Genomic DNA, 16,256 nt, shown 5'->3' on the forward strand with positions numbered 1-16,256 from the left:
CCAGGTGTTAGGACTCATTCCTGGCGCTCTTTATTGCCACTTTTATTTACCTTAATGATTTGAATACTTCTTCCACCTCTGCATACAGGGGATTTTGTATTATACTGCATTAAATTGACAGATTTAAGAATGAAGTATGGCCTCTTTGTCTTTAATTCATACTCAGTGTCCAGTATTTCATCCACTCTCATCATTTTTTATTATGCTCAAAAGAACACAAGTATCGACCACTGAGGAAAAACAGTTTGGCTTAGGCTACTGCTTACTGAATACAAATGAGCAAATCTAACAATTAAAATAACACTTGCAAAACACTAAACATTAGCAAATAGAGTTCAAGAGCATAAATAGTACTAATTTCATACCTAATCACTTCAGTAGTGGGCGTAGTTAACATTTATAGCTAGCTATTTTAGTGCTAGCTAGCATCTGCATATCAACTCCCTAGTTGTAAGAGAATAACTTCAACCACTGCTCATTTTAGAAAGACCATCACAAGAAAATGTGTTCTTTGTTTAAATTATCGGACGATTAATGGACAATGCATCATAGTCGTTTGTTCCTGGTTTCTAGCACGGATAGCGGGGTCTGCCCATTGGTCTGACAGCCCATTATTCTGACAACCGTTGGTCCGACATCCCATTGTTCTGACCATATTAAACCCATTGTTCCAAAGTCCCGTTGTTCCGAAATCATCATGATGCCCTGTGGTTAAGGTCTGGTTAGGTTTAGGCACAAAAACCGCTCGGTTAGGGTCAGGAAAAGATCATGGTGTGGGTTAAAATGAAAAAGAAAGCGGCAAACACATAAGCCGTGAGCCTGCTTCACCTCAAGCCTTTCCCAGCTGACCCGGAACCGGTCGCAGCGGACCATCAAGGCAGAAATACACCCGCCGGGAGCCATTCAGCACCGTGGAAAGCTCCCCACACAACCCGGACTCCAGAGTTAATAACAGGAGGTTATGGTGTCCTGGCCCAAAGAAGTGGCCTCCAATGGATGATTAAAGAAAAGTAAACACTGACTGAAGAAATTAGTGCAAGGTATTAAATCATACGATCAAGTGATGAGTGAACAGATCATTTTTTCTTCATTTATTCATTCATTCTTGAAGGCAGCTTTAATCAAATATTAGTTAACTTGTGTGCAGAACTGAAACAGTGTAAATCAATCAGACTTTATTTATATAGCTCTTCTCATACAAAGAAGTTAAGACTTTATGGCTGTCAACTCTTTCCAGTCATACAAAATTTATGTAATTCCAAGACTGTTTAGGGACCCCTGTATGCGCAAATATTTAAATACACCATTTTGAAAAAAGTATATTTGAAAATCTTTGATTTTTAGCGAATGTGCATAGTTTCAATTCAGTTTCATAGATAAGCAAGATTGGACAAACAACATTGTTGCCATGAATCAAAAAGCCTTTGCAGAGGGTGTGGCTTAGCAAAAAAAAAAAAAAAAGCCATAACTCAAGTTGTATAAGAGCAATCCTGATTAAACTCAGTGGAGACATCTGTTGTGGCAAATTTGTTCCCAACCTTGGCCAGAAAAGTGGTCTGGACCTCCAGTCATTTCTTTGTTAATAACCCTTTTGTCAAAAGCACTGGAGTCACAAAAAATACTCGATGGACACTTGATGGAGCAGGATCAGATGCAAATGGCTTGGTGCAGTTGATACAGACACAATAAGCTAAGCCAAAACTATTCAGTTTAGACTAACGTTTGACAATCTGACTGTGTCTTAAATACCATGAAAAAAACCCTCCTGCTTGCCCCAAACATTTTTCTTTTCAGTCCAGCCAAATCCTGTGAATGTTACTGTGGCCTTTTTTGAGACCTCACAAATTGCTGCTTAGTGAGGACCCATGAGGTCTGGCCTGGCACCAGGTTCCTATACAGCTCTTTCACATAGTAGACTTTGAATTGGCTGTTTGACCTCTGCATCAGCTGCACAGTGTTTCACCTGCTCATCACCATATCATTGTGTGGTTCACACTCACCGCCACCGTTCTCTTCACTTCTCAACATGTAGACAACATGTAAACTTGGTGTATGCTTGAATCTAGACTCCCTCCCCCCATCAACACACATCTAGCTGTCTTTTTGAGGGCACACATGGGACAAAAGAACATCAATCATGTTTTTAATAATGGGAGGTCGTGGGTGGACATTATGTGGCAGGTGGTGGGCCAGGACCATCGACCAGGCATCGATCAGATGAACATCCATTCCTTTAAACATGGCTCTGAGCACTTTATAACGCTGCAACGAGTACCAGTCACTGAAGATTCGCGACAGATCAAATGTCAAAGCTCTGGGGTTTCCTGTCCGGATGATAACCACTGTCCCTGGAGCCCTGGTCAGCAGCCGCACCACTGCCCTTCGGATGCCCTGCAGCCGCCGTATGTAGAGCTCTATGGGGAGAGGTGTAATGTGAGCCCAGATGCCAATAATTACGATGGTATTGGTGCCTCCGGTTAAGCGGTCTATTTCATTGGCAGTGTAAGGTAGTGCAGTAGGTGGTACCGTGGCACGACTGACTAAAGGAGGGCCGTGGAACTTGAACGTCACCATGATATTGTTTGCATTGTCTATGGCCATGAAAGGTTCAAATTTTGACCGGCCATGTAGGTCAAACTCCTTAAGACCTAAAAGTATGACAAGGGAAACAGATTAAGCTGCAGTGTGAACAAAATCAAACTGTTGCTAGAAATTCTGTGGATCAGGTACCTGGTAGGTTTTGGATGAGGAATTCATTCCACTGCCTGATGGTGGAGTCTCCATACATGTGGACTTTCTTCCCTTTCAGACACTTAGTGATGTTATAGATGTTGAACTGTTGAACTGTTGTTCCATCTAGTGCTCGCCATGCACCCTGGTAGTAATAGCCAGAGGGTCCAGATGTCACACTGCTACTCTTCACCTCCGGTTGACCTGAGAGGAAGTAATAGGTGGGGTTATTCGACGATCTGTCTTTTAAACATTATACAGAGTGTCCCACAAAAAAACCCCTCAGGATTAAGTTTGGTTTCTATTATAGAAATTAATTCTGTTTCTCATTAGGTGCTAGAAAAAACAAATGGTTCACGTGACGCTTTTATCAGCAGTTTATTATTGTAATATTTCAAATTGATCTTCCTTGAAAATGTTGGATTCAGTATACCATGCTGTGCTGTGATTCGTCTCTGATTCAGGTTTCTGCACACATCATTGCAGTTCATATGAGAAAGTTGATTTGTCTTCTTGAAACAACTGTAGGAGGTAACACTGGTACATTTGTCTTTATAAATGCCATATTACATGAACTACCTTCTAATTTATGTTCTTTACTGACTCCAAAAACTATCAGTAGCAAGCTTCAGTCATGTGGACAACTTATGTACGTCATTCCTCAAACCCACTTTGTCATTGGTGAAAGTGCTTTTTTTGTTCCCTTATTTTGGTGTCAGCTACAAAGTTAAGACTATTTGCCCCCAGATGCAAATGTCTTGTTACTGAATGCTGCTAATTCAATTGTTTAACGTAATGTGGCTGTTTGTTTAAAGTCTGTTGGGGAATTTCTTTAGCCGTTTACTTTAAACATTTTGCTGCCGTGCTTTTAGTTTGTTTGTTCTTTTATGTAAAATTCTGTAAATTCTGCCACTGTCTATTTTTCATTTAATCTTTATTTACATGAATATTCCCATCGACATTCAACCCAGCATGGACCTTTAAGTCCTAAAAGCTGGGGTGGATCAAGACCTCGGACAAGACCTTTGTCTCTACCAGGCCATGCTACATGAAACATGTAAAGGAAACATTGTTGCATCCTATTTGTGGACTACAGAAACATTTTGAGGATATGCTTTAATGGCTTGGTTAGAAAAGTTCAGTAAGTTTGCTGATGCTGGAACAAACTTTCACTGATTCATGGCCAAATTTGCAAAATGTAATCGACATGTTTGGAACCGATGGCTCCCCCTAGTGACAGATCTCACAATAATTCTTCATAAGTGGTTCAACATTAGAATTTAACACACCCTGCAATTTTTGTAACGATTAGAGGGGAAAAAAATCTGCGAGTTTTCTTTGTTATGTCGTTCCCTTTTTTTTCTTTTTTTTTTTTTTATGTGGGACGCCCCATAGTGGTTGATTTGAATGAAACTTTCAGAAAGTGTTGCTACTACATATGTAGACAGTTTTTGGGTTGATTGGCTCAGCAAATATGATGTTACGTCTTTGTATGTGCTGAGCCACACCCTCTCTAGTGTCTTCATATTGGGCGAGGTACTCAAGGTCTAAATTTGCCGTATCCCTGAGAGCTTCCTGACTCAACAGATGAATAAATGTGGACAATTGGTCTACTAAAATGGAAGAAACAATGATGGCAACAATAACATTAACATGTGTTATAACTGCTAAACATTTGGGCTACCTGCTAGCTGACAAGAATCATGGCTAAAACCACAATTAAGCTAATTTCCAAAAGCAGAGAAGTGGCAGTTGTTTAGTTGTTGTGCACTGTAATGGTACACTCTTAGTACATACAAATAGTTAACACTCCCTCCACACAGTTCTGGGAAAAAAGTGTTAGCTTTCTAGCTGAAATCAAGCAAGCAGTTGCAGTCTCTCCTTATACTGGGGCATAACAACTGGTATAATGTGAAAAAGTCTAGATACACTGCTAACAGCTGATGCCACGTTCATCAAATTTTGGCGTAGTATTTCATGCTCCCAGGGCTCTTCTCAAATTGGCTGAATACATCTATAGGGGAATGCTAGCAAGACAACAGTCATAAGCTGTGTACAAACAGGCTTTTGCTGGCTGTTTTACTTTGTCTGTAGCAAATTTAAGTTTGAGTTATGGACAGTGGTGGCAGTGGCAAAATTTATACTTAACCTTTCTTTTTTGGCAACACAGTGACATTGCCAGGTCCTGAGGCCTGAATGTAGACTTTTAAGTTGACACCCCTGAAAAAAAGCGCACACAATAAAATATCTCTTGAGCACACTACAACACGAACAACATAATTACAACAAAGGTGGACACAAGTCTGAAATCATTACAAGAAGGTACAAGTAGGAAAAAATGTAGCCTTTAAAATCCATTTTGTGATTTAAAATTGCACTAATAAAAGGTGCTGTTGTTACATTAGCTACTAAATGTCCCTTCCATCTGCTAATGTCACCACATTACTGTTGCATAAAGCACAAGTGATTGCCAGTTTGTTGAACAACCTACGTATTTCATGGTTGAGTTAAGAGACGGACTCAGTCATGTCAAGGGCTGAATCTTTCATGGCTGAGTAATGAATTCATTTAGGTTGTGTGGTGGTGTTACAAGAATTATGTAACGTTATCTGACATTATGGTAATCGTGTAATATAAAACAAGTTTCACCCTTTTTGGTTTGATGTCTCATCATATTTGGGAGGGAGAAAGGCTACTGATTTTAACTCTAGGCAAGGAAACAAAATGTTTTTTTATGTCAATAGGCTAAAATGTTCTTCTGGGACCGGCCTATGGCAATGCTAGTCTAATGACTTGCACTGCTCTCACTCTTTGTTGATAATGAGCCTTTTGGTCCCTCTGCCTCCCCCTCCACTAGGAGATTACAGCTGCAGAAATATAAGCTCCACACCACAGACAGAGTCTGCCCGTACACACAATCACTATGTTAACCTTTAGCATCCCACTGCTTACATTACTAAATGGTTATCAAGGGTTTAAAACCAAAGTTGAGCGGCTTTGGTGTTAATGTGAGTTTGTTGGGACCATTTATTGGCTCAGTGTCGGATCTTAGCTGCTGCTGTTAACTCTTGCTAGCTGAGCAGACATTAAACCAGGCCCCCAGGAGCACAGCATAGCCCTGCTTCCTCATTTTCCCAGTGTGCACTCACAGTATTGCAGCAAAAAAAAGATCTGTGGATGTTTTTTGTTTTTTAATTTGCCTGCATTAAAAAAAAAAAAATATATATATATATATATATATATATATATATATATATATATATATATATATATATATATACATATACATATACATATATATATATATATATATATATATATATATATATATATATATACAGTACAGGCCAAAAGTTTGGACACACCTTCTCATTCAATGCGTTTTCTTTATTTTCATGACTATTTACATTGTAGATTCTCACTGAAGGCATCAAAACTATGAATGAACACATGTGGAGTTATGTACTTAACAAAAAAAGGTGAAATAACTGAAAACATGTTTTATATTCTAGTTTCTTCAAAATAGCCACCCTTTGCTCTGATTACTGCTTTGCACACTCTTGGCATTCTCTCCATGAGCTTCAAGAGGTAGTCACCTGAAATGGTTTCCACTTCACAGGTGTGCCTTATCAGGGTTAATTAGTGGAATTTCTTGCTTTATCAATGGGGTTGGGACCATCAGTTGTGTTGTGCAGAAGTCAGGTTAATACACAGCCGACAGCCCTATTGGACAACTGTTAAAATTCATATTATGGCAAGAACCAATCAGCTAACTAAAGAAAAACGAGTGACCATCATTACTTTAAGAAATGAAGGTCAGTCAGTCCGGAAAATTGCAAAAACTTTAAATGTGTCCCCAAGTGGAGTCGCAAAAACCATCAAGCGCTACAACGAAACTGGCACACATGAGGACTGACCCAGGAAAGGAAGACCAAGAGTCACCTCTGCTTCTGAGGATAAGTTCATCCGAGTCACCAGCCTCAGAAATGGCAAGTTAACAGCAGCTCAGATCAGAGACCAGATGAATGCCACACAGAGTTCTAGCAGCAGACCCATCTCTAGAACAACTGTTAAGAGGAGACTGCGCGAATCAGGCCTTCATGGTCAAATAGCTGCTAGGAAACCACTGCTAAGGAGAGGCAACAAGCAGAAGAGATTTGTTTGGGCCAAGAAACACAAGGAATGGACATTAGACCAGTGGAAATCTGTGCTTTGGTCTGATGAGTCCAAATTTGAGATCTTTGGTTCCAACCGCCGTGTCTTTGTGAGACGCAGAAAAGGTGAACGGATGGATTCCACATGCCTGGTTCCCACTGTGAAGCATGGAGGAGGAGGTGTGATGGTGTGGGGGTGTTTTGCTGGTGACACTGTTGGGGATTTATTCAAAATTGAAGGCACACTGAACCAGCATGGCTACCACAGCATCCTGCAGCGACATGCCATCCCATCCGGTTTGCGTTTAGTTGGACGATCATTTATTTTTCAACAGGACAATGACCCCAAACACACCTCCAGGCTGTGTAAGGGCTATTTGACCAAGAAGGAGAGTGATGGAGTGCTGCGGCAGATGACCTGGCCTCCACAGTCACCGGACCTGAACCCAATCGAGATGGTTTGGGGTGAGCTGGACCGCAGAGTGAAGGCAAAGGGGCCAACAAGTGCTAAACACCTCTGGGAACTCCTTCAAGACTGTTGGAAAACCATTTCAGGTGACTACCTCTTGAAGCTCATGGAGAGAATGCCAAGAGTGTGCAAAGCAGTAATCAGAGCAAAGGGTGGCTATTTTGAAGAAACTAGAATATAAAACATGTTTTCAGTTATTTCACCTTTTTTTGTTAAGTACATAACTCCACATGTGTTCATTCATAGTTTTGATGCCTTCAGTGAGAATCTACAATGTAAATAGTCATGAAAATAAAGAAAACGCATTGAATGAGAAGGTGTGTCCAAACTTTTGGCCTGTACTGTATATATATTCTAATTACTATTCTAAAGCAATGGGTCCAATAGCTATAGCAATGGGTCCAATAGCTATCTGTAAGGTTCACTTGCAGTGTTGAACCAACACATTAATAATTATCACCTGAGTTTCTCTGAGCTCTGCAAAATACTATAGCATCTTTCAGTTCATTGTTTTGGTTTTGCAGCAGGTCAGATATTTCACTCTGGAGTTGGTGGAGACTAAACTAGAACTAAAGGGAGAATCAATATTACACTCACATTTGCCATTAACACAACTCCAAACAAATGCGAATGTTGCCACATGTCTACTAGATGTCTACTATGTCACTGCTAACACTCCTACTTCAAGGTATATAAGGGGATAGAGTATTTGCAACATTGTGGTTTGGTTAGTAACCCGGATGCACAGCCATTATAGAGATACATTATGGATGTAATTTCAGACAATTTTAGGATGTCTAAACCAAGATAAGGTTCAGAAAAAAAACAGGTGGAAGCTGCTGAAACTTAAAGAGAAGGACTTAGTCATCAGGAAAGAGTGTGATGTTTTGAGAACTACGGTTAATAGGTGTTGAAGATCCCTACAAGCTGGCTCAGTCCATCTTGAGATGACGACCCTAATGCAGCCTGCCTATTTTCTATCCCAACACTGTGAATCTTATTTCTAATATAATATACATATTAATATAGCACACTTTTGAACATCTACATTTTAGTGAAATTTGACAAAAACTATAGAAATCTTGTACTAGTAGGAGTAGGCTATGAAATTGGATCAGAATCAGATATTCGGTCAAGAATGCATGAAACAGCAGCTAAATATCAATATGCTTGCAAGTCAAATGTCATCAAGGCTCTTGCCCAGGAAGTTGTGGTACAGTTTAGGCAATCACAACCGCCTCCTTTCCTCAGATAAGTTTTTGCACTCTTCTCCATGATTTGTAAAAACTTTTGGCAATCTGTGGTTATCCAGATGCTTTTTGCGAGCCAACTGATTAATCAAGCCAAAACCAACAATATAATAATAATAATAATAATAATAATAATAATCATTTTAAGCAACAAAAATTGGGTACAGTCACATGTTTGGTTTGGTTGTTTTGTTGATGTTTAGTATGATCAATATGGCCAACTGCTGGACCGATGACATGCAGTGAAAACAAATGTAATATATCGCTGTTATGTTTCTAGCTTGTTGCACAAAAGTGGCAAAAAACATTCATCTTTAACTTTCTGAGAAGACAAATTCAAGAGAATTGAAATGTATGAATTTACAATTAAACATGCAACCCCAAATCAGAAAATGATGGGGCACTGTGTAAAATGTGAATAAAAACAGGGTGCAATGATTTGCAAATCCTTTCTAACCTACATTCAACTGAATACAGTACAAAGATAAGATATTTAACGTTTAAACTGCTAAATTTTATAGTTTTGTAAAATATACACTTCTGATTTTGATGTCAGCAACACCTTCCCAAAAAAAGTTGGGACAGGGGCAACTAAAGAACAGCTGTTTGGAACATTTCACAGGTCAACAGGTTAACTGGTAACAGATGATGTTATAATTAACAGGTTTGAAAGGGGAATCTTTGAAAGGTTTAGTTGTTCACAAACAAGGATGGTAATTTTGTGAAAAACTGTGTGGGCAAACAGTCTAATAACTGAACGACATTTCTTAATGCACACTGAGTTGTATTTGTGTCATCATTGCGTCATAAAACTTGAGGCATCTTTAGATTCAGTCTTTACTGCCTGTAGTTACAACAGCCCAGTGGCCAGAAGAAAAATGTTGGCACTGTATACATGCTACATTTCCATGTTTCATATCTATCATATCAATGTTTCAAAAGTAACTTTGTATATGAGATGACTTTGTTTTCTGGAGGTGGAGGAGATGGTGAATGGTGTGATATCTGTTCAAAGCCAACAAACAATGACACCAGTTGTGATACAGGAAGTCATGTCTGTTTTTGTAGCGGCTTTGTAGGCACCAAAAGTGGGTGTTCTGTAGTGACCAGGACCCCAGCCAGTTTTCATGGTGGCCAATCAGTAGAATTACAACTTCCAGGTTTGTCACATGATGCCCCGTGGCCCAAAAAGACTTTTTCTCATTGAATTACAGCAAGAAAGAGACCTCTGTAAACTAGTGGAGACATTTTTTTGTCACAACCCCTGCTAAATGACTCATTTTACTACAGGAATTAAATCCATTCAGTCAAATAACAATGAGAAAGTCGAGAAGAGCTGGACGACTGAATTCACGCCAACAGTGCATTTAACCAGAAGTAGCCAGCTCAGCCAGCAGAAGTCTCCAGTGTGCCTGCTCTATGGGTCGCACAATGTGTAAGCATTGGCTATCATTTGGGTGATCATTTGACAACTAAACCACTTTTTGAGCAATTTTCATATGAATAACTGGGGCCCTGCTGACAATGCTATATCCAGGTCTCTTTATACATCAATAGTAGCAAGTGACTGCTATGTTTCCAGCTGCTCTTTAAGCACGAAAAGTGGTTGTTTCTTGCCAAGACATTGGCAAGATCCATTGGCACTTGATGAATGTTATTTTAAGTTATAAAAGATGTGAGTCCTGTCTCTCTTTTCCCTCACCTCCGAAAGAGCTTCCTCTCATAGGCCATGGTGAAGCCACCTTTTCCTTTCATGGTGTGGCTGATTCTGGCATCACAGCTCAGGTTCTTTGGCTTGTAGCAGAACCAAGGCTCACCTGTCCGGAGGTCAGTGTAGTTGCACAGCGGCTGCTGGATTGGACGTAGGCAGACGTTACAGACAGTAGTTTCAGAGAGTGAGCCTGTGCGGAAGAGGCTCCTGAAGTAAACCCTGTCAGGATGTTCTCTGTTCAGCCTTTTCAACACTGAGATGGCCTCACCAGGATGAACCAGCATCACCTGATTGGACAGAGAACCAGAGTTTTCACCAAATCCAAGTCATGTTAAGTCACATTAATGAAGACAATTATTCTGTCATTGCTGCCTTTTTGCTTGTTATTCATACCCATTGTCTCTGCACTCATATGATTGTAATTCTGTCTGTCACAAAATCAGTTTGGCTTGCTGTCATCATATGCTCTGACAGGACAAGCTCATCAAAAGCCCACTCCTCTTAACATCCAGATCCTCAGCTCTTTTCATCTCATTTCATCACCACCACCACCAGCATCTAGACTCCATGGGGGGAGATACCTAATTCACTATGTCTTTACCACCCTCTTGGAATAGATGACATCACGATGGGGTCTAATTGCCAAAGACTCTTGTCATTTCTCATACTTATGTGCATATGTAAATAAATATTATTTTCTTTTAGAATGAGTATCTCCTGATTGAAATGTTGTAGTGTTTTGGGAAATATTGTTTTGTGAAATGCTGTAATTTTGTTTCTAAAATGATGTGTTTTTCCGTGTTTTGACCCTCAGGGCCACCACTGAAGATAGATTTACACACCTACAGTACAACCACATTTACCATGATAGTTTTTAGCATTACCTCAACCTGCGCGTCTCCTTCCCAGAGTAAAGAGAACACAGCAGAGTAGCTCCCATTGAGATGATCCACCACTTGCCCAGCTACACCTGCACCAAGCTTCAGGTTGTGGAGCCGGGCAAGTAAGAAGTCCCCCCCAGACTTCTTGGGACGACCATGGAAGTCAGACATTTTTATCATAACCTCCAGCTGATCCCCTACATGCCACTGTCCTCCTCCCCTCCTTGGGAGAATGGTGAAGGTGCTGTGAGCTGGATCACTGGTATTCACTGAGTAAAGAGGAGCTGGCAAAGGTGGAGTTTCAGGCCAAGCAATGGAGTCTAGTAGGAGGCGTTCCTCCAGAGTGTCCTCAGGGGAGAGTGGCTGGAAGGTGCAGAAGCTGTGATTCATGTCAGGGTGAGTGGTAACTCTCAGGAGGATGATGGAGTTCACTTCTTGCTGAAACTGGCAGGGGTTAAAAGAGATTTCTAATCAATACATGGACTGGTGCAAAGGTGATTCATCCAGCTATTGATGGTCTTCTTCCTAAAGCCTCCCCCACTGCCCTCTCAACAGCATCCTTAGTGGCTTGAACATAAAAATACTAGATGAGAGCACTATTTGACAACAGCTCCCTTCTAAAATGTAACAGTTATACTTTTGCTCTCTAGGGAAATGTTCATTTTTGAGTCCAGCCCAACTGATAAGCCTTTGTCTATGGGCCTGACTTAGCTGCACACAATCTGGAATTTTACATCTCTAAGGCGACGTGATTATTCAAGAAACCCCTAAATCAGTTGTAGAAAGGAAACTTTCACTTTAACAAATGAGTTACCTTATTTTAACCTTTAAACAGATTCTGTATGCAGAAGCTTACAGCAATGAAACTGTAATATCAATCAGATGTAATAAGTGCAATCAAAACGGAATTAATCAAAGACAATGAGTCAATTATTTTCTATCTTTGCCCTATTGCTCCTTTACTCGTGACCTCCTTGGGTTCTGAAGAACAAGGCTGGTAGTAAAAATGCAAAAAGTCCAAAAACCTCCAAAATCAGTAACAGCAACTCATTTAGTGGATTGAGTGTAAACAGGATAAGCTCCAGCACTCGCAGTAACCTCATCTCATCAGGCCTTGGTTCATCTCAGTCTATGGCAACAGAAAAATTGTTCTGCTCAGTTAATTGGTTTGTTTGAGATGAGCCAGGCCTGCGCAGATTCGATCACCGGCGATCGGCGCACAATGCATGCCAGTTAGTTTTGTGTCCGACTTCATCCCGACTTCATCCGACTTGCTCTGACGTATTACAAAAGTGGATGTCGATAAAATCGCAAAAGCGAGGCGGCTGCAATTTTTAGAGCCAGGCGCTGCAGTTGCTCTCCACCGACTGCAACGCCTAGCTCTCACCTGATCCAACAGCTGATTGGTTTAGATGTCAACTCAACGATATGACGTTTTAGATAAACTATTCACTTAAGTTGAATTTCAGAAAACATTTTATTTGTTTGATTTGAAGGTTTATTGTGTGAACAGAAAACATGTGTGACTGATGGTGAAGTTTAGTTGACCAACATTAAACATTTCAAATGGGGTCCATCATTCAAGTGATCCCACTAAAAACAGGTTCTCACCTCCAGAATGTCCATGTTGTGTAGCAGTAAGATTAAGACAGCCACGGCCAGAACGAGGAAGATGGCGCTCCACTCCCTTCTTGTACAAGCTCTGGCCTTCATGACAGTCCTGATCTATGGCAGCAGTAGCACTGTAACAACTTCCTCTGGTACTGAATAAAACATAAAAAGGGTAACTGAAACCTTGTTATGCTGAAACTTGAACCTTATTGTGAAATTCTCTCTATACAAATAGAATGACATGTCCAACTTTCAGCTATCACGACTAGATCCGGTCTTACAGGTAATTCCTTTGATCAACCATCCATGAAAGCCACAACCAAAGACAGCAGCCTCTCTTGTAGTTAGGCAACCCCATAATGTACAACATCATGTACTGTAAATATCTGAATTCATCTGTACACTGCAGTCTCCTTTGATCCACAACACAACAAGTTGCACACGTTTTCCCTGTCATGACACAGATCAGAATAGCCTTCTGCAAATTGTTCAAATGTATTTCTGCCAAGACAACAAATGTAGTTGATGTGACACACCCACCTACCTGCTCATTTGCCGAAAAAATTGTGTTTGCTCGATTTCCTGGTAATGAATGTGAGGGTGGTGACTTCAGACAGCACTGGAGCACGCTCACAGCAGTAATAGACAAGAGTATCCCACCTTGTTTTAACATTAAACACTCCCACGTGCCAGAAGAGCCACCTCAGTAACATGAGTCCCTTTTACAGGCACAGTTGTTATATATACACACATGTCATATCATTTATTATTATGTATAATATAACAAGAATGTTGTCTATCTGCTAGATTCAAAAAGATTTAAGGCGTAGTCACATGGCTGGATTTTTGATGGTGTGTTGCCTGGCAACAAAACATCACCAGCGATGGATGTGATTACAGCAACAGGTAAAACAGGCTCTGTTGTTGCACTTAAATATACTTAAGCACATCTGTTACTAGTAATTCCGTACTTTTAAAAAATATACTTTAACCCCCTTTGTTTCTACTGGAAGAATTTCTTAAGTACAATTTAAGCACACTTGAAATGCATAACAAATTCAATAAATTTTACTTAAAACAGATTTAAAATAAGAAAATAGCACACTTTTAGTACAATCATGTGTTCAACTAAATATTTTAAGTATACTTTGATCATTTTTGTAGATAACTATTATAATATACAATAAATATACTTCGAATCAATAAAGTGTTAAAAACAAACTTTAAAGTAGCATTTATTTGAATTTATAATGAGTTTCAAGTATACTTAAATTTTATCAAAAACACACAACAAAAACGGGCCTATGCTTTAGAGATGCTTTGCCTTACAGTGCATACACACAGAGGGCACCTCACTTCTATTCTGTAGTATAAAGAGTTATAATATATTGTACTTAAAGGGATACAGCACCCAAAAATGAAAGTTCAGCCATTATCTACTCACCCATATGCCGAGGGAGGCTCAGGTGAAGTTTCAGAGTCCTCACATCCCTTGCGGAGATCCAAGGGGAGAGTGGGTAGCAGCACAACTCCACCTAATGTAAGCTGGGTGCCCCAGATTAAAACGTCCAAAAAACACATAATTGAAACCACAAAATATCTCCATACTGCTCATCCGTAGTGATCCAAGTGTCCTGAAGCCCCGACATAAAAAGTTGTTTGGAAAAACATCATTTAAACTCTGTTTTTAGCCTGACTGTAGCCTGTAGCCAGTCTCCCCCCTTGATGTGGCAAGGCCTCACACAACAGAACAAAGTAAATGGTCCACTAAATTAATATATTAAAAGTGCAACAAAATCAACTAATTGTGGGAACAGTGGTTGGCTCCTCTACTTAGGTGTTGGCTTTGACTAAAACAAAAAAAGCAAATAAGTATAACAGGAAAAAACGTGACAAACATTTTAATAAATAAATTGCTCAAACAAATGATATACCTTGTAAAACAGGAGAAAGTTGTTCCTATCAGTCAGACGCTTGCAGGTGAGTGGACTCTAAATTTACAAAGAACTGAGTTAACTTTTGAATTAAATAAATAAAATTTGTTTTATTAGAAATTTTATTGTTTGGCATACCATACTTCCTGTCTGGCATGCTCTGGCAACCACTCCAAGGTTTTATTTCAAACAGACAGACCCTAGTCAAACCTTATTATCCGTTGTTTTTAAAGTTAAAAGTTTTTAAAAGATGTTTTAAAATGATCTTTCTCCATGAACTAACAACTATTTCCCTCTTAACAATCACGGTTTTAGAATATGTTTTATCAAATAAAAGCCTACCAAACTGAGCAAACAATTGCAGGCCTCAGCTCTCCTCTTAGGAGTGTGTCTCAGTGCAGGCAAAAAGACCCAGGTTGTTCTCCTCCTCCTCCTCCTCCTCCTTCTTCTTCTTCTTCTTCTACTTCTTCTTCTTCTTCTTCTTCTTCTTCTTCTTCTTCTTCTCTTTTAACGGCGTTTGGCAACCAGCATATTAGGTGCATTACCGCCACCTTCTGCTCCGGAGTGTGAATCAGAGATTAGATTCTATTGTGTAAACCTGTCCGTCTAATGAATTCAAAAAACACTCTTGTACTCAGCCCACTTGGCAGACTCATCAAAGTTTTAACATTAATTTCATGTATTCCAATTTTTCTCAACTCCCCCTTCATATGCTGTCTTTCTTGGTTGTAAGTGTTGCATTCTGTGATTGCATGTGTTATTGATTCCTCTGACTGACAGTGTGCACATAAACCAGTTGGGTGTTTTCCTATTTTGTGTAGTGTACTGTTTAAATTGGAATGATCTAATTTAATCCTATTGCATATTACCTCCTCCCTCCTTGTCCTTCCTATATTCCTGTCTGTTGACTTTATATTACTGATAAAGCTATATAAGAACCTTCCCCTTGTTTCATTGTCCCACCTCCCCTGCCATTCCTCCATTGACTTATTCCAGATTATTGTTTTGATCTCTGATTTACTTAACGAAATGTGTGTATTTATGATGTCCTTTTGTAGGGCTTGTTTAGCCAGTTTATCCACCTCCTCATTCCCTTTTTTACCTGCATGTGCCCGTACCCACATAAATTTGATACGCATACCTTGCTGTATGACTCTGGCGTGTACTTGTAAAATCTGGAACAGGATATCTTGACAGTTGGATATGAAGGATGTCAGGCTGCTCAGCACTGAAACAGAATCAGAGCATATTAGGGTATTTCCTGGTTTGTTTTCTTCTATCCAATTCAGTGCAAAAAACACTGCCCACAACTCTACAGTGTAAACTCCCAAATAATCTGAGGAACGCTTTACCACATGAACCCTTCTGCATGGAACAGAGAAAGCACCCTCTGTTGTTTGCTGTTCTGGATCTTTAGACCCATCTGTATATATCTGAGTGTACTGAGGGTAATGCTGGCTAACATGAGCTAAGAAAGCTGATCAAGTCTATCTTCCCTTTCTCTGTCTTCCTGAGG

At 39.9% G+C, this 16,256-nt stretch overlaps 1 protein-coding gene across 3 annotated transcripts; it reads right to left on the bottom strand.

Annotated features, from left to right (window-relative positions):
- Positions 1–910: 910 nt before the first annotated feature.
- Positions 911–15,513, bottom strand: LOC117249593 (NXPE family member 3-like). Of its 3 annotated transcripts, none has more exons than XM_078165120.1 (9): positions 15,083–15,513; positions 14,741–14,797; positions 14,251–14,351; positions 12,807–12,958; positions 11,199–11,639; positions 10,306–10,601; positions 4,880–4,950; positions 2,731–2,934; positions 911–2,648 (listed from the first exon to the last, which is right to left on the bottom strand). In XM_078165120.1, exons 4-9 carry the CDS (start codon positions 12,906–12,908, stop codon positions 2,092–2,094), a joined length of 1,671 nt encoding a protein of 556 aa, XP_078021246.1. In that variant the 5' UTR covers positions 12,909–12,958; positions 14,251–14,351; positions 14,741–14,797; positions 15,083–15,513; the 3' UTR covers positions 911–2,091. The 3 variants fall into 3 exon arrangements, with proteins under 3 accessions (XP_078021246.1, XP_078021247.1, XP_033471221.2); XM_078165121.1 differs by having other exon boundaries at positions 14,879–15,513; XM_033615330.2 differs by lacking the exon at positions 14,741–14,797.
- Between the last annotated feature and the right edge of the window lie 743 nt (positions 15,514–16,256).

The sequence above is a fragment of the Epinephelus lanceolatus genome, chromosome 23 (assembly GCF_041903045.1).
Source record: "Epinephelus lanceolatus isolate andai-2023 chromosome 23, ASM4190304v1, whole genome shotgun sequence".
In the NCBI taxonomy this organism is placed as follows: domain Eukaryota; kingdom Metazoa; phylum Chordata; class Actinopteri; order Perciformes; family Serranidae; genus Epinephelus; species Epinephelus lanceolatus.

Coding starts and splice junctions, on each gene's coding strand:
- LOC117249593 (XM_033615330.2), bottom strand. CDS start 12,908: ATGAAGGCCAGAGCTTGTACAAGAAGGGAGTGGAGCGCCATCTTCCTC. Junction 11,640..12,806: donor ACAACATGGACATTCTGGAG/GTGAGAACCTGT, acceptor AACCCCTGCCAG/TTTCAGCAAGAAGTGAACTC. Junction 10,602..11,198: donor AAGGAGACGCGCAGGTTGAG/GTAATGCTAAAA, acceptor CTGTCCAATCAG/GTGATGCTGGTTCATCCTGG.